The sequence below is a fragment of the Scyliorhinus canicula genome, chromosome 5, assembly GCF_902713615.1.
Source record: "Scyliorhinus canicula chromosome 5, sScyCan1.1, whole genome shotgun sequence".
NCBI lineage: Eukaryota > Metazoa > Chordata > Chondrichthyes > Carcharhiniformes > Scyliorhinidae > Scyliorhinus > Scyliorhinus canicula.
This window is the reverse complement of record NC_052150.1, coordinates 88,994,928-89,020,758: the sequence shown is the minus strand read 5'-3', so window position 1 is coordinate 89,020,758 and position 25,831 is coordinate 88,994,928. Positions and strand designations below refer to the sequence as shown.

General features: G+C 41.0%; 1 protein-coding gene across 1 annotated transcript in view; it reads left to right on the top strand.

The window, feature by feature from the left end:
• The first annotated feature begins 298 nt into the window (after positions 1–298).
• The window catches only part of LOC119966117 (ubiquitin-conjugating enzyme E2 E1-like), a 124,596-nt gene continuing 99,063 nt past the window's right edge, over positions 299–25,831 (top strand). Inside the window, exons 1-2 of the mRNA XM_038797350.1 lie at positions 299–881; positions 1,546–1,596. Coding sequence (XP_038653278.1) covers positions 616–881; positions 1,546–1,596 — 317 coding nt within the window. The 5' untranslated portion in view covers positions 299–615. The remainder of the gene's footprint in view (positions 882–1,545; positions 1,597–25,831) is intronic.

The following is a 25,831-nucleotide window of genomic DNA, read 5'->3' as shown; positions in this document are numbered from 1 at the left end:
GTCTGATCCTGTACCAGCCCAGGCAGCCGCCAGGTCGGCGACAATCACTCCTCAGATCACCAGAGAAGCAAAATAGTAAAACAATCCAACAAAGATAGAAATACAGTAAAAGGAGGAGAAAAACTAAAAGTATAGAAGTCAACCACCATCAGGTGGCTTTTTCTTCAAATCCGTAACCCCCCCCAAATAAAACCACAAAGTATCGACTGTGTCAGGTTTGTTATTATTGTGAGGACATTCCCCTCGACCGGGGGTGGGTGGTTCAGGAGGCTCAGGCTGACAGAGCAGCCGGGGGTGACTGCTCGGTGAGTGAGTGTCAGTCAGTGCGTTGCTGCTGTGAGTATTACACTACATCAGATACACTGTGACTCACTCTTACTGACATTGTATCCCCCACTCTCTCTATACTCTTGTCTCTTTAGGTTTTAGTCTGATGTCTGGGTGTTTACTTTTATCATTTTTTAAAAAAATGTTCAGTTCTTTATCCTAATTCTTTTTTTTTTCCGTGTTCTGTTGTTTCGGTGTGTAGTTTGTGTGTGTGTGTTTGGGGGTGGGGGGTGGTGAGACACTGTCGTCTCAGTGCAGTCAGTGTGTGACAGCGAGCCAGCGGTGGAGATGTCGGATGACGACTCGAGAGCCAGCACCAGCTCCTCCTCGTCTTCAAGTTCTTCACAAGCAGCCGAGAAAGAGACGACCAGCAACAACAACAACACCATCACCGCCACCAGTACCGGCGGCAGCAACAACAACAACAACCACAGCGGCGGCGGCGGTGGTGGTGGTGGCGGCGGCAGCGGCGGAGGCAGCAGCAAGAGGAAAAGAGAAGCGAAGAACAACACCATGAGCAAGAACCCCAAACTGCTCACCACCAGCGCCAAGAGGTGAGTGCGGATGGCGCGGGCATGCGGCCCACGAGCTCCGGGGAACATTCCAGGGGCAACACGGGGCAGCCGAGCACGAGCTCCGGGGGAACATTCCAGGGGCAGCCGGGCAAGAGCTCCGGGGGAACATTATGGGGCAGGCGGCCCACGAGCTCCGGGGAACATTCCAGGGCCGGCCGGGCATGAGCCCCGGGGGTTGCGCTGGTGGTGGGGGAATCACAGGACTTGCCTGCTCCCCTCTCGTCGTCTCCTTTTATCTCCCCTCCCTCGCGACACGCCGGACTTCTTTAATACCAGAGACTCATTTGCATATTAGCTAAAATCGTTTTGTACAAATAAACAGCACCATACTCTGACCCCCTTTCCCCAAATTTGCATTCTTACGGCCAACTAGTTTCCACTCGTCTGGCTGTTGTGGGATCAGTTAGCATTAGAAGTCCAGAAATTGAGTTGAAAAATTTTACTGTATTAGCTTCTTGGAGCTACGAGAAGCGGCCATGTTTTTTTTTCTCGTAAGCAGAGGTCAACGTCTTTGCTTTATTTTTACTTAATTTTGGAACTTTTTAGTCGTGAAATCTCTGGACAATATGACAGGGGCGCAGTGTGCTGATTCCCAGTTATGCTCTGAGTTTTTATTAAATTATCCATGTTTTATGTTTCACAGGATCCAGAAGGAGCTGGCTGATATCACGTTGGATCCACCACCGAACTGCAGGTTTGTTGGTTTAACAAAAAAATAAATTGTGTGCTTTAATACATACGCTGAAAGGCGATGGTTTGGGATAAATGCGATTTTGCTGATGAAAACTCCGATTAGGTAATCAAAAGCATTGTTTGTGGCGATTGCTTTGTAACAGGAATTAGGATGGAGGCCAATTTTTCATTTCAGGACCAAATAGAACTTCAATGTCAGTACTTTTAACTGAGTTTTTTTTTAAAGTTTCATTTGGAAACTTGAACTCTTCCACCACTTTGAGGGGGGTTCCCACCAGTTCTGAACTTCCTGGGAGAGTTCTTGTCCTTCTGCATTTGGTGCTGTTTCACACACCGGTGTTTTTATGGGTGTGGGGGCATTCTGGTTGTGTGTGTGTGTTAAAGATATTCCTACATTTCTGTGGTAAAGAAATGTCCTAATCTTCGCAGGTGCGAAGTGGGAACAACTTGTCCTGAAATGATTTTGATCGATGCTGTCAACATGATCACAAGTTCCTATCCAATGGGTGATTTAAGACTCTTAAAATAACTTAAGAATTATTCCGAACTTTGAAAATATATTCTCGAGCAGTTCTTGCTAAATACGTATTTTACAAGGCCTAAATGTAATTAGGTAATATGCAAACTGTGATTACATTATTGAGTTGCTGTCAAATTCTCAGATAACAGGATGATTCATACAAAAATAGAAAATGCTGCACAATGACAGCAGGTCTGACAGCATCCGTGGAGAGAGAAGGGAGCCAACCTTTCGAGTCTGGATAACTCTTTGTCAAAGCTGGAAAGAACTGGAAAGAGGGTCAGGTTTATACTGTTGGGGGGGCGGGGGCGGTGTGGAGTGATGGGGCTGGATAGGGGGCCAGCGATAGTGGAGATTGACAAAGATGTTGTGGACAGAAAGACAAAAGGAATGTAAATGGAGATGATTAAGGCTAAGAATGGTGCTGCAAGTGGCACATACAGAGATTAGAGGTGAATGGCAGAACAAAGGTCCATAGTGTGTCGAAAGAGAACTTGGAACAGGACCCAAGTGGGGTGAGGGGGTACAATGGTGAGGGAAAAATGGATCAATGGAAGAAATTAAAAATGGGGTGAAGGTGGTGGAGAGAGTTCACAGTATGAAGTTGTTGAACTCAATGTTAACTCCGGAAGGCTGTCATGTGTCTCATTGGAAGATGAGATGTTCCTCCAGCTTGCACAGCCTTTGCTGGAACAGTGCGCTAAGGACACGTGGACGTGAGAGCAGGGTGATGAGTTGAAATCCCATCGACAGGAAGGTCCAGCTGGACCAGAGGTGTTCTGCACGGGTGGCACGGTAGCACAGTGGTTATCACTGTTGCTTCACAGCGCCAGGGACCCAGGTTCGATTCCAGGCTTGGGTCAATGTGCGGTGTCTGCACGTTCTCCCTGTGTCTGCGTGGGTTTCCTCCGGGTGTTCCGATTTCCTCCCACAAGTCCTGAAAGACATGACGTTAGGTAATTTGGACATTCTGAATTCTCCCTTCGTGTACCTGAACAGGTGCCGGAATGTGGCGATTAGGGGCTTTTTACGGTAACTTCATTGCAGTGTTAATGTAAGCCTACTTGTGGCATTAAAGATTATTATTATTAAAGTGGTCATCCAGTCTGCATTTAGTCCCTCCTATGCAGAGTAGATTGGATTGGGAGCAGCAAATGCAAAAGACCAGATTGAAGGAGATGCACGTGAAGTGCTGTCTCATTTGAAAATAGTGTTTAAGCCCTGGGATGGTGAGCAGGGAGGAGGTAAAGGGCAGGTGTTTAACCGTCTGCAATTGCATGAGAAGATGCTGTGGGAAGAGGGTGAGGTGTTGGGGTGATGGAGGAGAGAACCAGGGTATCCCAGAGGAAATGGCCCCTGCGAAATGCTGACGGGGGGTGTGAAGAGAAGATGTGTTTGGTGGTAGCATCATGCTGGAGCTGGTGGTGGATGATTCTTTGAATGCGGAGGCTGATGAGGGAAAAGTGAGGACAAGGGGGACCCTATTCTGGTTCTGGGAGGGAGAGGGTGAGAGTAGAGGTGCAGGAAATGGGTCGGACACGGTTGAGAGCCCTGTCGACCATATTGGGTGGGAAACCACAATTAAGGAAGAATGAAGACATGTCAGCAGCACCGGTTTGGAAAGTGGCATTGGAACAGATGCGATGGAGGCAAAGAAACTGGGAGAACGGGATGGAGTTCTTATAGGGTGTGAAGAGGTGTAGTCAAGGTAGCGGAGTTAGTGTTTATAATATTAGAGGACAATCTACACTCAAAATAGAAAGGTCAAGGAAGGGAAGTGTCCGAGATGGTCCATGTGATAGAGGGGTGGAAATTGGAAGCAAAATTAATTAATTTTTCCAGGTCCAGACGGGACCATGAAGCGGCACCAAAATAGTCATCCATGTAAGAGTTGTGGGATGGGGCCGAGTAGGACTGGGACAAGAAATGTTCTGAATACCCCATAAAGAGACAGGCAAAACTGGGACCCGTGCAAATACCCGTAGCCACATTCTTGATTTGGAGTAAATGAGATATGTTAAAGGAGAAATTGTTCAGTGGGAGGTCAAGTTCAGTCAGACGGAGGAGAGTGGTGGTAGATGGGAATTGTTCAGGTCTCTGTTCGAGGATGATTCATAGTTGTTGTGTTTTCTATCTTGGTTCATTGCTGTTTTCTTAATTAAATGGTATTTTGGTATTTTATGCCTATAAAGTTATGAAGAAATTATAAAAATCTCTTCCACTTGAGTTTGGTCACTGCTGCTTGAGGAATGATTTCACTTCACTTATATCTCTGATCATTTATTTAAAACAGTTGCAGCACTTTGTGGAAATCAGACATTGATTCATTCTTTTATCTCTATCCAGGTTAGAATATTCAATTACATTGTGCATGCAGATTCCTATGTTTTAAGGGTAAGACTGTCAAAAGTTGGAGGTAGGATCTAAAAAATAAATCTGAGAGTATTAATTAAGTCTCGGAATGATATTGACATGGAATGCACGCCATACTTTAGCTTTCACCATTCCATCATATGTGGTTGGCTCTTAACTGCCTTCTGAAATGGCCCAGCAAGCCACTCAGTTTAAGGGCGATTAGAGATGGGCAGCAAATGCTGATCTTTCCAGTGGTGCCCACATCTCTGAAAGAAGAAAAAAAAAAAATATATATTAGGTACGTTTTCTCTCTAAATTATGGGATGTAAAGCAGCGAGTTCAAAACCCGTAATTTAGTCAACCACTGTGACACCATAGCTGGGAATCGAGCTGGCGGTGGAGTCTCAAAATTGAATTGCTGTACTAAGTTGACTATTTATAACTAAGTTTTAATAGAATTTGAATAATATAGTTTGATTGAAAGTCAGCAGGGTGACTAAACATAAGTTTAGAAAGACATATTAACTGCAGCTTTGTGACATTAGATACAGCTGTGAGGAGTAGGCTTTTTTTTGTACGCATATTCTCTGGTATTGGCATTGATGCCTTATTTTGTGGAGAAGTGTGCTTTGCCTTAAATTGGGAGAATCAGGGTGAGCTATTCTGTGGTGAGGGGAGGTGGGGTATGGGCTGCAGTTTTTTTTTTACTTGGCTTGGACAAGGGTGGGGTTTATTAGACATGCTTGAGAGAGTTTGTGGCAATGATTACCTTTTTTCATTGTGAGAATTTGAATACAGGCTTACAAGTAGTGTTATTCCTGACTAGGATGAAAGGAAGTTCTGAGGTCACCAAGAGTGATGGATGGATGGCATTGAGCAGAAAGACACTTTAGCAAGGCTATGTTCGGGCTGAGAGGAATGACTAGTTGAGCAGGTTAAATTTGACATAGGTGCTTAAGATGGGCACAATCATGTAGATGAGCACCACTATTGAAATATGGCTGTAGAAGCTGGAGTAGGCCATCCGGCCCGTCAAACCTGCTCTGCCATTCAATTAGAACACTACCTCCCAGGTTATCCCTTGATGTCATTAACATCCAGAAATCTTATCGATTTCTTTCTTGAACATTCTCAATATTGAGTTTCCATTGTTCTCTGTTTTAGAGAATTCCAAAGATTCACCACCCTCCAAAGTAAATAAATTCCTCCACAACCCAATCTTAAATGGCCTGCCTGTTATCCTGAGACAGTGTCCTCTGGTTCTAGACTCAGCATCCAGAGGAAACATCCTATCCAGAACTACCTTATGACTCCCTGTGAGAATATTTTGAATGTATTCTTCAAAAAGTTTTTTACCCATAGAGAATGTGGACACGGCTGAGTACTCTGGACTAGAACATTTCCAGCAATGGGGTAGAAGTGAAGCTTGACGGCATGGTATAGGATTTACAGTTAACCCCTTCATGTAGACAGTTCCTGAATGTTATCTGAACTGTCATGCATGCTGCCACTGATTATCTTTCAGTGAAATTATGACTTTGCCAGACTTTTCCTTTCATTATTCGCTCTTGGAGGACTACTTAAAATGAGAATGCGAAGTAGAACACACAAAAGTACGGGGTTTATTCAGGTTCGAAGTGATACAGAGGAACATACTGCAGGTTACACTGCATTGCATAACCCCAGTTCATCGATATTCAATGATGCTACTGTTTTGGGCATTTTAATTTTAAATATTTTACAATGCTGGTTCTGCATTGCACAATGGAAAGATTATGAAGACTGTTTCTTTGTGATAAGTGGACTCTGCAGTTTTAAGTTGCCGTAAGTGAGAATTTGGTGCATTTTTTTGTGACCAATATTTTTGAAGAACTTCAATGATATTATTATCCAAAAGTTCCTTTCATGTATTTGCAGTTTATTTGCTGGCAGGAGTTTCTATGTAGCAAAACTGAAATCCCTGGAAACAGCTTTGAATGTACTAAAGGTCTCTGAATTTCTCTCTGATCTGGATCTAGACTGATCTATTTCTTATGACAACTTTGTCTATTAACTGACAGCTTGAAAGCGTTCACTAATATTTGAAAATGTACACTTGTTTAAAGGTTGTAGGAAGATCTATGTTTTAGCTAGCTAATTTGACAGAATAGACCCAACATTTTTTGGAAATTGAAGTGTATTGATGATTTTTTTAAAACTCGGTTACAGGTGATTAGCTAGTTATAAATTTACTGAGACTGATAGATTTTGTTTATGACTAATGATGTAGCTGATAAAGGTGCAAAGGTTCCTCAAAAGACCATTGCACTTTAAGAATAATACATTTGCCTTTGAGTGGGGTGCAGTATGGATTAATCAGAATTGTACTCATGCTAAAATAGTTAAATTAGGAGCACAGGTTGCATAGACCCAAGCATGTAACCCTTGAGTATATAAGATTAAGGGTTGATGTAGTTGAGGCATTGAAGATGATTCTCTCACTCCTCTTCTCTATTTCCTCTGGTGATGGGTGTCCAGAAAAATGGCCAGAACCTTGACATTTGAGCTAGCCTGTTGGGAAGTGAGTTCAGGAAGCATCTTGTCATGCAAAAGCTGTAGAAAAGTGGAAATTTCTCCTTTTAGGTCAGTTGAAAAGTTCAAATTTGAGACTAATACATTTTTGTTAGGCAACGGTGTTCACGGTATGGAATCAAGATGGGTGGATGGAGTTGAGACACAGATCGGCTGTGATCTAATTGGCTGGTGGCATAAGCTCAAGATGCTGAGTGGTCTAACAGTGTTCCTACGTTCAGTCCCTTTTTCATCAGACAAAGATCAGCTCCAATTCAAAGCTTGACGTCTATTTATCCAATCAACAAAATACTAACAACAGTTATCACCGACAGCCTCTTACACTAACACTGCTTAGTGTTTGAAATACAAACAGAAAATGCTGGAAAAACTCAGCAGGTCCGGCAGCATCTACAGAGAGAGAGAGAGTTATCGTTTCGAGTCTGTATGACTTTGTCACTCTGAAGACGAGTCATATGAGCTCAAAAACATTTCCTTGGTTTCTCTTTCCACAGATGCTGCTAGAGCTGCTGTGTTTTTTCCAGCATTTTACTGTTTTCATTCCCAATTCCGAGCATCCGGGGTATTTTGCTTTTATTTTACTGGTCAGAATATATTACCCTGTGTGTATATTAATTAGTCTGACCGCGATAGTAATATCCACCCTTTTTGCATAATCATGTTAGTCCATTCAAATGGGGCAGCTGCTGAAATCTCCATCAAATTCATTGGCTGGTCTACTTAAACTGTGTAGACCAGGCAGATCCCAGTTTGATCCAAGGCTTGTGCTGGATTTGCTGGTTTGAACTGAGACGGGGGAACATGCAAAAAATGACCAATGTCTCTCCAGCTAATATGTGGGCAAAAACGTAGCCCAGCCTCCAACTGCAAGTTTGTCGTTCTGTAGCCCAAATGGAAAGCGCATGCTTGAGGATAGGATTGGATTTGGCAGTAATGTCTATGTACTATTTGAGCTCGAATGAATGGCCAGGTGGGGGAACTATATTGGTGATAGTATCCCATTGTGAGTTGCCATTTTGCTGGGGGATGGCTGAGGACTAACTTAATAAAGGAACTGCTTGATATTTTTGAACGGAACAATTAAAAGTGTGCAGACTAATGTGATTTGAAATAGCAGACAATTTTTCCAAGAGGGAATTGTAGTGTAGGCAAACATTGCGATCTTTCAGATCCCATTTTATTTTTCATGTTGGTATGTTTCTACTGGTCAATAAAGGTCAGGCGGAAAAGCAGCTGAAGTTATAAATGTTGTTTAAAATTTGTGTGCAGGAGTTTTAGAAGGTGGCATTGCCAGTCAGAAATAGAAGGCTATAAGAGTTGAGAAAGAGTGCTTCCACTAACAAAACCTAAATATTTTCATTGTGTGAAATGATAATATTCAGACTATAATTTTAAATGCAGAATTAAAAATATAGCTGTGGTAAAGTTTCAAGGGATTATTTAGCAATGGTGATTAATAGTTAAAATAAGAACCAGGTTATTGTACATATGAAATACAAATACCTAATTTGTGGTCAGTTGACAGAAATATTGTTTTAATACTGGAAGCTAATAAAGCTGCCCTGCAGCCTTCTGTGAATCATCCAAGCATTTCTGAAAAATGTTAACGGCCTTAAGTGGCTGAGTTAAATCTGATTTATTTATTTTCAAGTGGAACATTATCTTTAGATTTTTCTGCCTCCTTTTTCTTTCATTTTTCTTCCACTGGAGGAGATTAGAAACGGTGTGCCAACTTATTTATTGTGAGTTAAAGCATTGAACTTGTGACTGTTGCATCTACATGTTAAATATTCAAAACCTATTTGCACACTTGTTCTTCAAACGGGATATTTTGTTGTAATCATGTTGACTTAACTACAAAGTAAAGATCAGAAGACTAACAAGCTTTGTTGGATGTTGCTTTCATGGATGAGCATTGACATTTTTGTTTGAGTGAATTTTTAAAATGCCAATCTTGGCTGCCATTTCAGTTTCAATGGTTGTGACCTTTGAGATGAGCACTTGCTTCACAGTGAGTGAGTTCATTTTCTCTACTGTATCAAACCAGTTGGCATAATCTTCCTCATAATGTGTGGAATCTAGTGTTCTGTAAAGTGAGAACAGAACAGTTTTGATTATAATGTGAATCAGTCTGCATCTGAGATTGTTCTGTCTTTGTGGCAGTAAGGGGAATGGTTTCAATGAGAATCATGAAAATGGGATTGATGAGGGAAGAAGGGGAAAATTTGGAGAGTTTGCCCTGCTGCTGATACATGGAGAGAGCATGTCTGCAGAATATAACATGCTAAAGTGCATTCTGTCTAGAATCAAATTGAAACTTTCACACTGATTCTATCGGTGGCACAATGGATAGCACTGCTGCCTCACGTGCCAGGGACCCAGGATCAATCCTGGCCTTGGGTGACTGTGTGGAGTTTGCATGTTCTCTGTGTCTGCATGGGTGTCCACTGGCTGCTCCAGTTTCCTCCCACAGTCCAACGGTGGGGTTACGGGGATAGGGTGAGGGAGTGGGGTTAGCTAGGTGCTCTTTCTCACGGCCGGTGCAGACTTGATGGGTCGACTGACCTCCTGAGCTGTCTGGATTCTATGGACAGGTAAATGTGTCATCTGCCATAGTGGAGCTTTGTGGATCAGGAAGTGATCTAGCCAAATTACGTAATCTCAGTTTGTTGCCCACATATTTTAAAGTGGAATCTTTTTTGTACTACTCTTTGTTACTGATTGCTCTGCAGTGACCTCTGGTCGAAAACTACTTGGATAATGTACAATCTGGTGGAATCATACCCAACCTCAGTCAATTCAGCCAGAAGAGGCAAGAAAAAGCAAATATGGCGATGGAGGATATCTTAGACATGGGCATGCACTTACCGATATAATCAAATGTCAGGATACCACTCAACTTAATTCTTACGATTTTTGTAATCTGTACTCTTCATAAATTGCAGCCTTGTACATTGTTCCCAGATGTCTAGTTTTATTTTTCTGTCAGAGAATATTTATTGTCTGAAGTTCCCCTTTATTGTCTGGTCTTTTTCAGTTTATGTTGATAGTGGAAGTTAAAGGGGTACAGAGAAAGGTGTTACATTCGGACTCTATTTGCAGTCATCTTTAGCTTTGTGTGGAATGAAGGTTCTACATTGTTGGGAGTTGTTGTGAAGCTGGATAAATTGATGTGCTTGAAACCAGCAAGAATTGTTCGCAGTGGTTAGTAGTTAGGAAGCAGAGTACTTCCAGTGATTCACTCTCTTTTTTTTTAATTTTGGCTTCATTGTAAGTACCTTCTGTGCCAGAACATTTGAGGCACAATTGTGGTTGAGACAATGATATATTATTTTGTTATGGTCTATCCATTGGGAGATGGTGTCTGAAGCAAATCTACATGGTTTGGACTAGCAGTATTAAATGCGAAGTTTGTTGCTGTTGCCTATAACTGCCAATAAATTATTTTTGCCATATTTTGTATTTTCATTTTTCTTTTGAGACTTATTTCACTGAACTTGAGTGGGGGCAACATAAAATTAAACCTGTTCCATACTGCAACCACAGAGCCTGTATGTTATGAAAATATTGGGAATGACTTCCTGCTTTTTAAAACAAAAAATAACAAAAGTTGCACCTTTTTCTGAATAAATAAATTCCAATAGTTTGCAATGTAATATTTTAATAACTTAATTTTATCTCTTGGTATTACTGACTGTACACAATTATGGTTTTCTGTGGATCTATGCTTCCAGTATTCCTTAATTGAAACTTGAGGTTTAATTGTTCAGATTTTATTCCCCCAGTTGTTACTTTAGAAAAATGGTTGTTTTTTGAGAGCCACTGCTTGTGCATAACGCAGATAGATACATTTTCATAAATGTTTATATTTTCTTTTTTTCTCCCCAAAAGTGATGACTGATGATTGGGTGTAGTGATGCTTCATTCAAAAGACCATTGTTTGTGTTTCACAATGAATGTTGGTCGTATTCTGTAGAAAGTATCACTGCAATGTCTGATCCTGTCCACATCAGAAGCATTGTCTTTTTAGCAGGTGTCGTTGACTTTTCTTTGAACCCTCCTTTGCTTGAGTCATTGAGATTGACTGTAGCCTCCCTATGCTTGAAATCGACGAATACAGCAGACCAAATCTGACTGGGACTGAATCAGAGACTTTTCTGGTCAGAGTGGCTCATTCAGTAGCGTACCAGCTAGTACCATTGCAAGGAGAATGCCATATAATAGAGATCCTGAAATATTCATAAATGTTTTAGCTGCATTTTGACAAAAAAATAAATTGATTCATGCAAAGTATTTCCAAGCCATGTTCATGCATTAAATGCTCCTATTTTTAAAAAAAACTACCTGTATTGATGCCCCAATAATAAGTGCCATTCTAGACGTGGTCCTGTGTAGATTTATCTATTATTCCCAAACTCATGGCAGCAATAATCCCTCTAAGTTTTTACCGCGACTGGCTGGCTATCTGCACGCATTTTAAAGGAAGCGTTGCTTGTTCTTGTTCTTAGTCTCTGTTCCCTGTGCGGCACACTCCCAATTGTTGTGCGGCCATGCAGCTTACAGGGAACATTGATTGGCAGGCCTCCAACCAAGGCTGCATCAAAGTGATGCTATTTCAAGTGATGTATAAAATTGTTGACTGTGCAGAATAATTTTGAGCCAGTGTCAACCTATTTTGCAAGTTACAAAATGCAGTTTATTAATTCATAGATAATTAAAAACTGGAGAGAACTCGCAGTAATAGATTTCTTAAAACAACCTTTTCTGATAGTTGTTACTACTGGGCTGAGTGAGGTTTTTGCATTGCATTGCCTGTTAATGTGTGGGTCTTCGTGGCAGCCTGTCATAGGTTTACTTTGGGGTTGCTGATCGTCTGACATGGGGTTGGTGAAAAAAAATGAAATAATCACTTATTGTCACAAGTAGGCTTCAAATGAAGTTACTGTGAAAAGCCCCTAGTCGCCGCATTCCGGCGCCTGTTCAGGGAGGCTGGTACATGAATTGAACCGTGCTGCTGGCCTGCCTGGGTCTGCTTTCAAAGCCAGCGATTTAGCCCTGTGCTAAACTAGCCCCTTTACATGAACACCCAGAAAAGCAACTTTCAATTGTGACTAGATAGAAAATATCAATTCACTTGTCTGTTTTGTGATGCCACAATGAACTATTATGAATGTACAAAGAACCGAATGCAGTGTTTATAACTTTTATTGACACACATACCCTTTATCTTCCTTCCCCTGCCCCCCTCAAAAATGTATAAATGTTCGCTTGTATGGAATTGACATATGTAATAAATATGATACCACTGCTTGAAGTTAGTACCAAATTAGGGAGCTGTTAGCTGGGTTAGAAAGGAGTGATATAATTGTGTTGTTTAGTAGCATTTGATTCTGTGTAAGAAATATTTAATTTATTGAGAGAACAGTTCTATGTGTAAATTATATTCAAAGCCAGTTGATGTTTTCTTTGTACACAATTTGTCCTTTTTGGCTCAAAGTTTGCTATTCAACATGTAAAGTTGAGCCATTTTTGATTGTCTGTTTTCAATTGAATGTGTCAACTGGATAAGCAGTTATAACTGCTATGATTGAGATGAGGCTTGTATTTTTTTCCTACAGGGCAATTTAAATTGGGTCATGATGTGTGACATAAATGGAGTTGAGGTACAGATCAGCCATGATCTTGTTCAACAGCTGAGCAGGGTAGACGGACTGAATGGCCCACTCATGTAGCTAAAAATCAACTGCACAATGCAGTTTTGTTTCATGACATTGTTTCACTGCATCTTAGACAACTAAGCAAGTACCCAAGCAATGAAAAATACACTTTTTCTCTTTTTATTTTGCTATATTCATTACTACTGCCAAGTACAACATACTGCTGAATTGTTCAGCGTGTATATTCCGTTTACAGTTGCATTATTACCATGGATATAAATCAGTGGAGCAATACATGTTTGATAGACAGTAATGACATAATGACTTTGGGCAGTTCCTATTCTACTGAATGTTGCAAATGAGACTGGAGGGAATTGAGGTATTGATGACGCTTCAAGCTTGTGTGATTAATGTGGTTTTTTTTTCAGTATTAAGTCAAACTCTTGATAAAGCGGTGATTTAGCTGTTGTCTTATTCCATGCAGTGCTTACCATAAAATATTGTCATTTTCGAAAAACCAATGCTGAGAGTAAAATGCGTTTGCAACCAACTCCAGGACTGGCTCAGGTTGATCTGAAATAGGTCAAATTCAAAATTTCATATTTGTATTTGACGATGTTCATGCATTGTGTGCAAGTCCACAAATCACATTTCAGCCTTGCGTATTTTACAGTTTTAGGACATTTCATTTGAAGTTCTCCAAATGACTGGCTACAAAAGTCAATGCTTTAGGAACAATCTTCGTGTTGTCAGTTCTACACATGTACAATGACGATTTCAATTGAAACTATTTAGTGAGACTCAAACAAATGGGTGTGTTAAGTTATCTTGTCCATGCATCAGTGTGTTTGGGAGAAGTTCTGTGAAAAATAACGAACTTGATTCAAAAGCCTCTCTCTTTGTTGGTTAAAGGGGGAAACTGTGTTTGGGTTTGGTTTTCTGTAACTAACCTTGTTTTAAAATATAGTTGTTACCTTAGTTTGTGCTGAGATTGTGATGGATGCTTGTGATGTCACAATACTAATTTGTTGTGTCTCCAGATTATGGTGTGGTATGAGGGGATGGGAAAATATATGCAAAGATAGTGAATGAGGAAGTGTCTGGTTTAGCTCACAGGGCTAAATAGCTGGCTTTTAAAAGCAGACCAGCAGCACGGTTCGATTCCCGTACCAGCCTCCCTGAACAGGCGCCGGAATGTGGCCACTAGGGGCTTTTCACAGTAACTTCATTTGAAGCCTACTCCTGACAATAAGCGATTTTCATTTCATTTGGGAAATGCCACTGCTCTTGTGTGTATTATATTCTTGGTTTAAATCAACCATATATGATATATTGCCAAATTTGTCTATTGCAGTCAGGTGAAATTTCTTCTTCAATAGACCATCATGTAGCCATTGCTTATTAATCTTGGAGCTCCGATCAAGTAGAATAAATATGATAAAATATATCAAATAAAGAGATTTTTCAAATACAGACATAATTATGCTTGCATCCCTTCAGGCAAAGGTGGTGCTGGGTTGGTACCTGATGACCTCTGTTAAATATCCAAATTGATGGACAGCCTGACTTTTTTTTTTATGGCGCAGTGTGATGAGAAAGATTGATTAATAGGTTCATCAGAAAGGAAACTCAATCTACAATAATGTGACAAATACAGCTGCTGCTTTTGATGAATGGATTTGTGAATTAATTTTTCGCCTTCAAAGTTGAAGTGTAATTTTTTAAATTGAGTGTACCCAGGGATTTTCAATTCATTCTTTTGTCTTGATCCTCATTCAAGATTAAGCTTTTACTGCTCCAAATTCTATTTTAAACATTTCTGTCTCTGTATATAACTCAAATTTAGGCATGGTTTAAAAAAGGTTATGAAAATGGTCAATTATGAGAAAATTGGATTGCGTAATATCTTGCAACGAATGCGAAAAATCTTGCCGAATCGATAATCCTTCAAAGGCAGCATTAACATAGGCCTGGGTTGCATTGTCGTAATATCTTCTTCACTCTGGGATCAGGCAGAACTGCTGAAGAGGGCAAAGAAGCATAATTCCCCTTCAGCCCCCTCTCAATTAAGTGCTTAAACCAGATATCAGACAGGGTTGCATGGAACATTATAATTCACCATAGTATATTTTGAGTATGAAAGGGGAAAGATTAAAAAAGTCTCTTCTGATTATTGTCTCGTGATTCTTGATGGAATGTGCGTTTATGTGGATGTCAGGTGAGAACTGAATGGGATTTTGTCTGTGTTGCCATAAATAACCTACTTATTGTCCACACTGACAATTGAATAATGCTGAATTGTGTCAAGTAGCTATGGTCTGCTGGTACCAGGAAAACCTGCAACCTCAGCACTTTTGGGAGGGCAAACATTGGACAATAACAGCCCAATTAAATAAAAAAAATCCTTCCTAGCATCGTCACTTGTGAAATTGTTCATTATTCTGAGTAAGCATATATTTGTTGGCACCCTGTTCACCTTCTAATAAATAAATGTTGCCAGATACTTTCATTCTGGCCATCTTTTAAAGCCATTGGCACTTTTATGTTAGAAAATAAGCATCAGGAGAGTGCTTTTTCTCTGGACTTGACCTCCAGAATCACCTAGTATTCGTGATAATGATGCTGTGATGGGTTCCTTGCATTAAAGTGATGTTGTTTATGTTATCCCTCTACTTCAGTAAGAATACAGAAGGTAATTTCAGGAGCAGGGCTGCTCAGATCAGGGGTCGAGAATCACCTCCAAAATTTCTCTTAGGTTAATCTGAGGTAACTTTGTAAGTAGTGGTTTGGGAGGAAACGATGAGTGATCAAAGATTCAAATTTGGTGGAATCTAATTCCATCCAGTGAGCATTTTGGTTATATAAGACTAAGCTTGAGGCTTTGCTAAAGAAAACTTTCAAATTGAAAATTTAATTAATGGCTCAGGAACAATGCTTCCTTTAAAAAATGTTCTGTATTCTCCAAACGTTGAACCGTGAAATTTTGATTCCTTTAATAAATAAGATTTCAGATGAGAAAATGCTGAAAATTACAAACATAGTTATAGATTTGGATAGTACGTTAACTAAAATGCAATCCTTTTTGCATATTTATCACCTCCTCCCCCTTCAGATGATCATTCTTGCTGAGGTATTGTTCATGCTTCAGCCACTGTCAGGTATCCCTGTTTTAAGTGGCCAAACTTCATATGTTATGCCTAAACAGTTAGCATCAGCAAACTATTCAACTGAGAGAGAATCATTCAAGCAGGTACACTCCCGGCCCTGGTTTGTTGATACTGGAGCAAGCTGTAGTACTGAGATCAGGTAATTCAACACACTAGCGTTCAAATGCACTAGGGCTGTTTCTGCTAAATGGAGCTCTGTACTACACCATATAAAGCTGAAGCCTATTGCAAAGGGCATTCAGTGTTCTGTAGGTTAGTGATATTACAACTGTCTTATACATGTTGTCACATGCTGCTGGGTGGCAAAAGGTAATTTTACAGTGATGCAGTTTTTAAAAGTCTTTATTTAATGTGTGCAAATTGAGTTTGCTAATAATTTTACTTGCATGAAGACTAATTTCGAGAGGTCAGATAGCAGAGAAGTGACTTTTTTGAAATGCAAATCTGTAGAAAGACATAAGCCTGGATGAACGACCATTTAGATATATAATCCAATATGAAAGGCTAAGCCATCACTAACTTCTACTTGTTTTGCATTCTTGCCATTTTTCAATTCTAACATACCAGCAATTGACACTATTTTCCACTATTCTCCAACTGATTTGCAACAAATTCACCATATCACTACTTGATTCCAGTGTTGCTTTATGCAATTGCTTTGATTGACATCTGTGTCCAGCTACATTTTCAGTTGGATAGACATTCATAAATGCTAATGGGGGATAAGGCCAAGTTATTGCCATGAGGAAGCCCTAAAATAGTAAGTTCTCAAAAAAAAACTTGTTTGGGCAACATCCACCTTCAATATTTTATGATGTGTTTATGGTACATCTGCTGAAATGTTTTCCGTGTCTAAGGCTTCATTCTGTAGTCAGAAATGAAACTGATGCCTTGAGCACAACTTAAAAACATTTTTTTTATTGAAAACTTCCAGAACTGCAAAATTGGTCTTTTTCTCCTCTCCGACAAAGCCCAGCAAAACCAAACTGGATGGACTCTTCTTTTTGACACTACATTACTCAACTACACATTTTGAGAGTAAGACGCATGGAAAGCTGGAAACAGAAAAAAAATTGATGCTTTGTATGACTGCTATTCCTAAACATTTTTGTGCCCAGATTTATCAATAAGCAGGGTGGATTAAAATAAGCACAGGCAAACAAGAAGAATGTTGAGTAAAATTGCACTGGAATGAAAATTTCCCAAACTGGTTATTAATAAACACTTCAGAATACTTTTTGCTGACTTAAATAGCCCTTTCACAAAAAAAATTCACTTTGAGAGGTTGTAAACAGCTAATTGGATAGGCTGCAGGAATTTTGCAGGTGGCCCATACAATTTAGCCAGTAGACATGCATTGAACTTGTGTGCACAATGAATTAAAAGTGGAATATTTTGTATTCCTGGGTGACGGAGTATCCAGTTTATTTAGGAGGGTAACATATCAATTTTCTGATCACTTGGTTGCGCAAGTTCATCACAAACTGATGATCCACATGGAAATGGTTGTGCATGACACAGTTAATTGTATCCTTCCAAATTGGTAACTGAGACGGAAGAGGGAGAAAAGAGCTAATGTTGGTATGAGTTTGTTTGAAATGTGGTTCAAATTGCCTTAAGTCAGAGCCAAAACTGGTGGGACAATAAAAGAGCAAATTAACATTTTACTACTAATTTTTTTACTTAACATCAAAAGCAAAATTGAGCCTCACCTTACAAATGGAACTGCCCAAATTTGGCCATGAACAATTACACTGAAAATTACGAGGGGAGTGGGGAGGATGGTGATGTTGCATTGGAAGCTGGAAACCTTAATTACAAAGTCTTCAGTTATAACATTTGCAGGAATCAATATATCCTGTAATTAACATTTGTGCAGACAGTAAGGCCAATTCCAAGCACCATGCTGCTGAATTCATTTCCTAGTCCCTGAGAAGAAATTTTGATATTTGTAACAGCGCATAAACGTTGCACTGGGTATTTAGCCAAACCTGTGCATTCTTTTGCCATTCTGTTATAGCCAGAGCAAGAGGATAGAGTAATTAGTGCTTTTAGGTTTGGAAACTCATTAATCTAATTCCAAGAATCTTTCTCTCTCTCTCTCTCTCTCTCTCTCTCTCTCTCTCTCTCTCTCTCTCTCTCTCTCTCTCTCTTCCCCCCCCCCCCCCCCCCCCCCCCCACACACACACACACACACACACACACCCTGGCTAGTTGTAGGCAGATCAATTTATATGAAAAATAGGGAGCTGCGCAATTTCACAAGCAAAAATCTAAGCATTTGTTGGAACATAGAACATACAGTGCAGAAGGAGGTCATTCGGCCCATCGAGTCTGCATCAACCCACTTAAGCCCTTGATTTGATTTTGTGCAATTTGATTTAGGTGCAATTTGATTTTGAAAATTATGCAGATTCATTGCGATACTAATATAAACAATGCTAATTGAGGCTGGTGTCCCACCCAGTTATTTTTTATTTCATTTGCTGTATACTAATGCAATTAAAGAAGCGTGTGTGGATTTTTGGCTTCTTGAATTATTACATGGCGGGTTTGTAATGTGCACTTCATTGTAACAGACAATTCTTAGCTCTTGAGGACTGATATGGTGTGCCTGGGATAAGCTACTTAAATGAACGTTCCTGTCTGATGTAGCTGAACAAAAAAATACCCATTTAAAGGGAATGGAGGAAGTGAGAATCTTCTATCATGGTATTGTGTACATTAATCATGATACAACTGAGATATATCTGTCTGCCTTTCGTTTACCCATCCCTCATTCAAAGCAATCTGAAAATCTGATGTAAATGCCATAAGAGTACATTTTAAGAGCAAAGTTCATAGGTTGTAATAAAATATTGTTTAAAATAAATGAAAGTGACTGGTGGTGCATTAGTTGTCTAGTTTGCAATTAAAATGTCACCATCCTATTTCATTAATGCATACCCTGAAGATGAAATATTATCGTGTTGGTTCCATCCCATTTTGCTGTACTCTGTGTTGATTTTTGGGAAAATGCAAATTGTTCATAAGCTGTAGTGTTTGAGTAAGCTAGTAACAAGCTACTTAAGGTAACCCTATTCTGACATAACTGATGCATTTGGGTTTTATTTAAGACCAGGGCTTGGAAAACTGAGGGAAAATCTGAAATTGTTTTGCGTCCTCAGTGTGGGGAAGTTGAATATTGGGCACTAGACCAGTGTTTTTCAAAAAGAAAAATTTCCTGGGACCCATTTTTACCAAATGGCCAGCCTTCGCGACCCACACCAGCCGAACCTTGCGACCCACCACTTTTGCTCTTCTTTAATGCAACAGGTGAGCTTGCTTGGTCCTCACTATCTCATTTGCTTCATCATTCAATGTTACATTTCTGCTAAGGTCTGCAGCTGAAGATTTAAGTTCTCACTGCATCCTTTGAAAATATGGCTGACGGACCGGAGAATCCTACCCATGGGCTTTGCATCCTGATTTGCATTGGCACAATTAATAAACCCACACCGCAAGAAATCATCTTTATACTGCTTTGTTCCCAATTTCAGCTTCTTCTTAACGGGTTGTTCATCACAGCTCACACCAGCAAGGCGACATCCTGCTTTGGACTCTCCTGGAAAGCTCTCTCCAGCAGATTCAGTTGTGAGATCCTGGTCTGGTTGTGTCTCTGGACCTCGCTTCCTTATTGCACAACAATCCATCTTCAGTTTTTCACACAGTCCTGTTGCTTGCTTGCTGGCAGCTACAAAATGAAGGAATCTCTCCTCCATGAATTCATGATGTCAGTGCACAGGGTGCGTGACCTGCCTTCTGCCGCCGCTTCTGGTGGAAAGACTCCGATTTGTAAAAAGAAATCTGGTCCTGGAATAGCGCGCTGAGGTCATTAGGAACCCGTCTGCCCCACTAGGCTCCGGGCCTGGGCACTGCTAGATCCGGCTGAGGGGGCACGCATACGTGTGCCCCCTCAGCATGAAAGCTGGCCACAGTCGGCATTTCAAAAGCCGGTTGCAATCGTTGGGTGCTTTTTCCCACGATCGGGAAAGCTGCGAGCGATCGTTCCACAATCCTCCCGACACCCGCCCATGGGTCGCAACCCTGAGTTTGAAAATGACTGTTCTGGACAAACTGGTATACAGGCTAGTGTTCTGCAGAATTGCAAATGTCCCAATTTACAGATTGGAGAGCCTGAGAAGGTGGAGGAATTCTTTAGAGCAGTTACAAAATATTGTGTGCTGTATGCTTTCTATGTTAGGGACAGTTTGCTCTACAATTTACCTATAATGCAATTCTATCTGTATAATCAGATAAAAATGCCCTTCAAAATAAAGTTGTCTTTTAAGTATTTATTAAATCAAGTTTGTATTTGTCCCAAGTTCATTAATGTGTTTGATTTTTACACCTAACTCTTTTTTTTCTGGTTTGTGCCATCATTGCCTTCACATGGCTGTTCATTCAAACTGCTTTTTTAAATCTGATGTCTGACCAGATCTAACCCCCCCCCCCCCCCCCCCCCCCCCCGTGCCAACTTCACATTCTTGCTCAATCTTTCTCTCATTCGCACACATTCTATATAATATTTTTGAGAACAGAGCTGTGTGCAGTTCATTATGAATGCAAATAGTGGAAATTGATTGCTCTTACAGTGAAATCCTGATTGTTCTAGAGTTGTATCTGAGGCTGACATTAACTCCTAACCAGAGATTAGGATTGCTTCCATTAGTTAGAATGCAGAATCTGCTGCTGGGCAGTCAGGATGTATAGCATGTGTGGATTATATCAAATATTGACCATCTGCTTATCGACTTCTCTATGATGCTGGCCACTTTGACCATAAAAGGTTATCAACATTTGGGCTCAATCCTACCCTCACCCAAATTCCATCTGTACATTTTCCAGGATTGATCGCACGATAGAAACCTAACCAAGAAGTAGGACTGGCTTTTTTTTCCCCTCCTCCCTAGCACAGATCAGTTGAGACTAATTGTAATGCCCCAAAACCTGTTTTGACAGCTAACTTGACACAGACCAGGAAGCATCCTGAAACATTTTTCAAATTGTATATATCAAGTAGGTTCAAACAAATCCTAAGCCCAGTGAAGTCTCTTGGCAATCATCTTGTTGATGGAAGTGTCTCAGTGTTGGAATTAAGATTCTATCCCTGAAATTCAAAAAGATGAATAAATCTTGTACTAACTTATTGAAACGTATCTAAATATATGTGCAATGTTAAACTGAGCCACGCAGCCGAGCAAAGGACAATATTTAATTCCCAGCCCCTAATGAACGTGCTGATACCAGCTGAGGTTGTAGCAGCAGAACATTACAATTGTGAACCGTTGCCCTGGGCTAGAAATCAGTGCAGTGACGGTTAATTCCCTCATGATCACTGTCCGATGACCCCTCCTGAAAATTTTGCCGTAGAGTAGAATGCGCTTGTCTGCAATGCTCCTATCACCAAATACACAGCTACAGCCAGTATTTGCTGTGTAGACTTGCACATAAAGAATGCTACTTGGTTTAAAGCACCAGAGAGCTGCCAATATCCAGGTGAGGGAGAGGGAAGAAAATCATTAACCGAATGAGGAATTGGCTCCTTGTAAAATTGAGATGCAATACATGTCTTTGGTGAATAATTTGTTGAGTTACTGCTGATGTGATAGTTTTGTAACAATCCAGAATGCTCAGAATCATTTCATTGGAGTAGATCTCTTCCAATGGCTCTCTTTTGTATTTTATTCTCTAAAACCGAAATATTCAGGTCAGTTGAACTACAGATTGTTCAATGTAGATAAACTTTTTTTAAAAATTCATTCATGGGATGAGGACATCACTGGCTGGGCAAGCATTTATTGCCCATTCCTAATTGCCCTGGAGGCGGCATTTAAGCGTTGACCACATTGCAGTGGAGCTGGAGTCACATGTAGGCCAGGCAAGGACGACAGATTTTCTTCCCCAAAGGATATTAGACCATAAGACATAGAAGCAGAATTAAGCCACTCAGCCCATTGAGTCTGCTCCGCCATTCAATCATGGCTGATATTTTCTCATCCCCATTCTCTTGCCTTCTCCCCATAACCCATGATCCCCTTATTAATCAAGAACCTATCTATCTCTGTCTTAAAGACACTCAGTGATTTGGCCTCCACAGCCTTGTGCGGCAAAGAGTTCCACAGATTCACCATCCTCTGGCTGAAGAAATTCCTCCTCATCTCTGTTTTAAAAGATCAACCCCTTAGTCTAAGATGGTGTCCTCTGGTTCTAGTTTTTCCTACAAGTGGAAACATCTTCTCCACGTCCACTCTATCCAGGCCTCGCAGTATCCTGTAAGTTTCAATAAGAGCCCCCCTCATCCTTCTAAACGCCAACGAGTACAGACCCAGAGTCCTCAACTGTTCATCTTTCGACAAGTTCTTAATTCCAGGGATCTTTCTTGTGAACCTCTGGACCCTTTCCAAGGCCAGCACATCCTTCCTTAGATACAGGGCCCAAAACCGCTCACAATACTCCAAATGGGGTCTGACCGGAGCCTTATACAGCCTCAGAAGTACATCCCTGGTCTTGTATTCAAGCCCTCTTGACATGAATGCTGTAATAATCCACAGGAGGCAGGAATCCCCATACCACACCAATATTTATTGCCAATAACTAGATACAAGAGCAGCTCCAAACAGTGCTGCTAGCATTCCAGTCAACTTAAAACTGCTTGTAAAGCCTACTCAGGTGCTTATATGGGCCCCCTCAATGAGCTATCATTGAGGGAGCTCATACTCCAATTGGCCAACCAATAATGCTAATTGGAGGTCATTACAAATGCTAACATTGCATTTGCCTTCTTAACTGCCGACTGAACCTGCACATTAACCTTAAGAGAATTGTGAACAAGGACATCCAAGTCCCTTTGTGCTTCTGATTTCCTTAGCATTTCCCCATTTAGAAAATAGTCTATGCCTAAATTCCTCCTTCCACAGTGCATAACCTCACACTTTTCCACAATGTATTTCATTTTTCACTTCATTGCCCACTCTCCTAGCCTGTCCAAGTCCATCTGCAGCCCCCTTGCTTTCTCAATACTACCTGTCCTTCTATATTGGTGAACTAGATGGGTTTTCATGATGATCAACATTGGTTTCACTGTCATCGTTCGACTTTTAAATCCAGATTTTTTTTCAATTCACATTTCACCAGTGTTATGTATCAGAGAATACATCTCTGCTGAAACGTCACAGGATCTATAATGATGTCAGTGCAGGCTTTAGTTCCCGATATTAGATTGTTTGATCAACATCTAATAAGACCTCTCATCGTGTTTGTAAGAAATCTAAGGTGTGTGGTACTGCCATACATTTTCTCTTTGTTGCAACTCCGAAATATAGCAAAAGAGAAAACTGACGACAGGGATTGAGGCGAGCAAACAAAATTGCTGAAAAGAAAATCATTGCCAAGAACCATGGAGAAGACGTCGAGAGCAGAGAAAGATTCTCTGGACTGGACTTGCATGTTGGACGAAGCAAAGCTGTCGATGCTGAATGTTTAAAAAATATATATAAATAGAACGGGAACACAACCATGATTAAGAAGAACTAAGTTTGAGGGACCGCGCATGTGGCCAAGTTAAACAGGTTGTGGGAATCATAGAATTTGCAATGCGGAAGGAGGCCATTCGGCCCATCAAGTCTGCACCAGCCCATACAAAGAGCAACCCACTCAAGCCCATATATCTACCCTATCCCCGCAACTCAGCAACCCCCACTTAAGGGCAATTTTTGGACCGTGGGAGGAAACCGGAGCACCCGGAGGAAACCTATGCACACACGGGGAGGATGTGCACTCTCCGCACAGACAGTGACCCAGCCGGGAATCAAACCTGGGACCCTGGAGCTGTGAAGCAATTGTGCTAACCACTATGCTACCGTGCTGCCGTGAGAACAGGGATTCGGAAGTCTTCCTACTCCATACAGGCCGCTACTCTGAGGAGGGGAGGGGAGCTGGAAAGAGAGTCCGACCACAGTCAGGAAAATATAAAAAAATTCAAAGCTGCAATGTGGATAAGGGGATCGCTCGTTGGTTGAAGTATGGACCATAGGAGCTGGTATCCGGAATGGTAGGAAAAACGGTCACCATGGATGCATTTGATGAAGACTGTGAGACTTGGCACTCGTCTGAGGAGAGATTCCAATTGTATCTGACAGCAAATCACACACCAGAGGACCTAAATTGTTGCAACATTTCTCAGTTCAGTAGGGCACAAAACTTTATATTGCTGCATCCAGCAAAACCGGGAAATAAGACCTATAGTGAACTACTGAAGATTTTAGAAGGACATTTCTCACCTTGATTGTTGTTAATTGTAGAAAGGTTTTGGTTCCACTGCCGTCGTCAGGAACAAGGTGGAAACATTGTACAATTCGTAGCGACTTTAAGGTCTGCAAAATACTGCGGGTTTGGTGCAACGCTAGATGACATCCTTTGTGAGCGGCTGATATGTGGACTCCAGTGAAGCTATTCAGTGAAGGTGCTGCAGACAATTTAACTCTCAAAGCTGCTGTAGAAGTTGCCATGTCTATGGAGCTAGCAACAAAGGAGGCTTCACAGATGGTGACTGGAGTGAAGATCCACAAAATGGAGACCGTCAAAAACAAGGCTGCAAGGGGACAACCATGACATCAATATACACAGGTCGGACACTCAGCGGGGGAATGCTGGAGAAGAGAAAAATGAGTGCAAGAACTCTGGCATGAAGGACTATATTGCTAAAACATGCTGGGCTCAGAAAAATTCACCAACACCAAAGTTAGTAGACGAAGTTCAAGACTTCTATCTTGAACGCGGTATGAGGATTCAGGGTAAACCATTTTGGACAGATATAAGGAGACATTTCTTCACCCAAAGAGTGGTGAGCCTGTGGAATTCATTACCACAGGAAGTAGTTGATGCTAAAACTTCTGAGGATATTCAAGAGGCGACTAGATATAGCACTTGGGAAGAATGGGATCAAAGGCTATTGGGAGAAAACAGGATTAGGAGTTGGATGATCAGCCATAATCGTGATGAATGACGGAGCAGGTTCAAAGGGCCAAAAGACCTCCTTCTCCTATCTTCTCTGTATCTATGTACCACTCAGGCGATGTATCTGAACTACCAGGAGCTCAAATGAGGGGTCTTGTTGATGTGGGATAAACAACAACGTTTCAGGGCATTTCCAAAACTCGACGGGCATCAAATTAAGATATAAGTGGATACAGGTTCAGCTGTATCATTGTTACCTGAGACAATTTATAATTGGAAGTCGATGCATCTGCCTTTAAACCATCAAATGTTACCCTAAGGACGTACACAGAAAAGGTTGTACCATTAAAAAGATATATTATGGGAAACGTGAAAGTAAATGGACAAACAGATTTACGACCATGTTATCCGTGGAAATTCTCCTGCTCTATTTGGTAGGGCATGGTTGACAAAAATTGAACTCCACTGGGGAGCTGTAAATCAACTAGTGGATTCAAAGAATGGCCGACAGTAACTTCTGGAGAAGTATGAAAAAGTGTTTGAAGATTCACTGGTATCAATGACTGGAGTTGAGGTTCAACTAAAAATCAAGCCAACAGTACACCAAAATAGCTTACAGCTGGAACTGTATCATACGCCATCAGGCCAAAGGTCGAAGAGGAATTAGGAAGGCCAGTCCAAAAGTCATTGAACAGGTTGCTACAAGTGATTGGGCAACACCAACCAGGTATTGTGTGCAAACCGCTACCCACTGCCGCTGGAGCGCAGAAATTCAGTAAAAGTGATCTAACAGAGGCATATTTACAAAGGTCTGTTTTGTTACAGAAGAGTTCCGTTTGGAATAATATCTGCTCCTGTTGGGGGTGGCATGGGGTGCAGTGGTTAGCACTGGGACTGCGGTGCTGAGGACCCAGGGGCAGCACGGTAGCATTGTGGATAGCACAATTGCTTCACAGCTCCAGTGTCCCA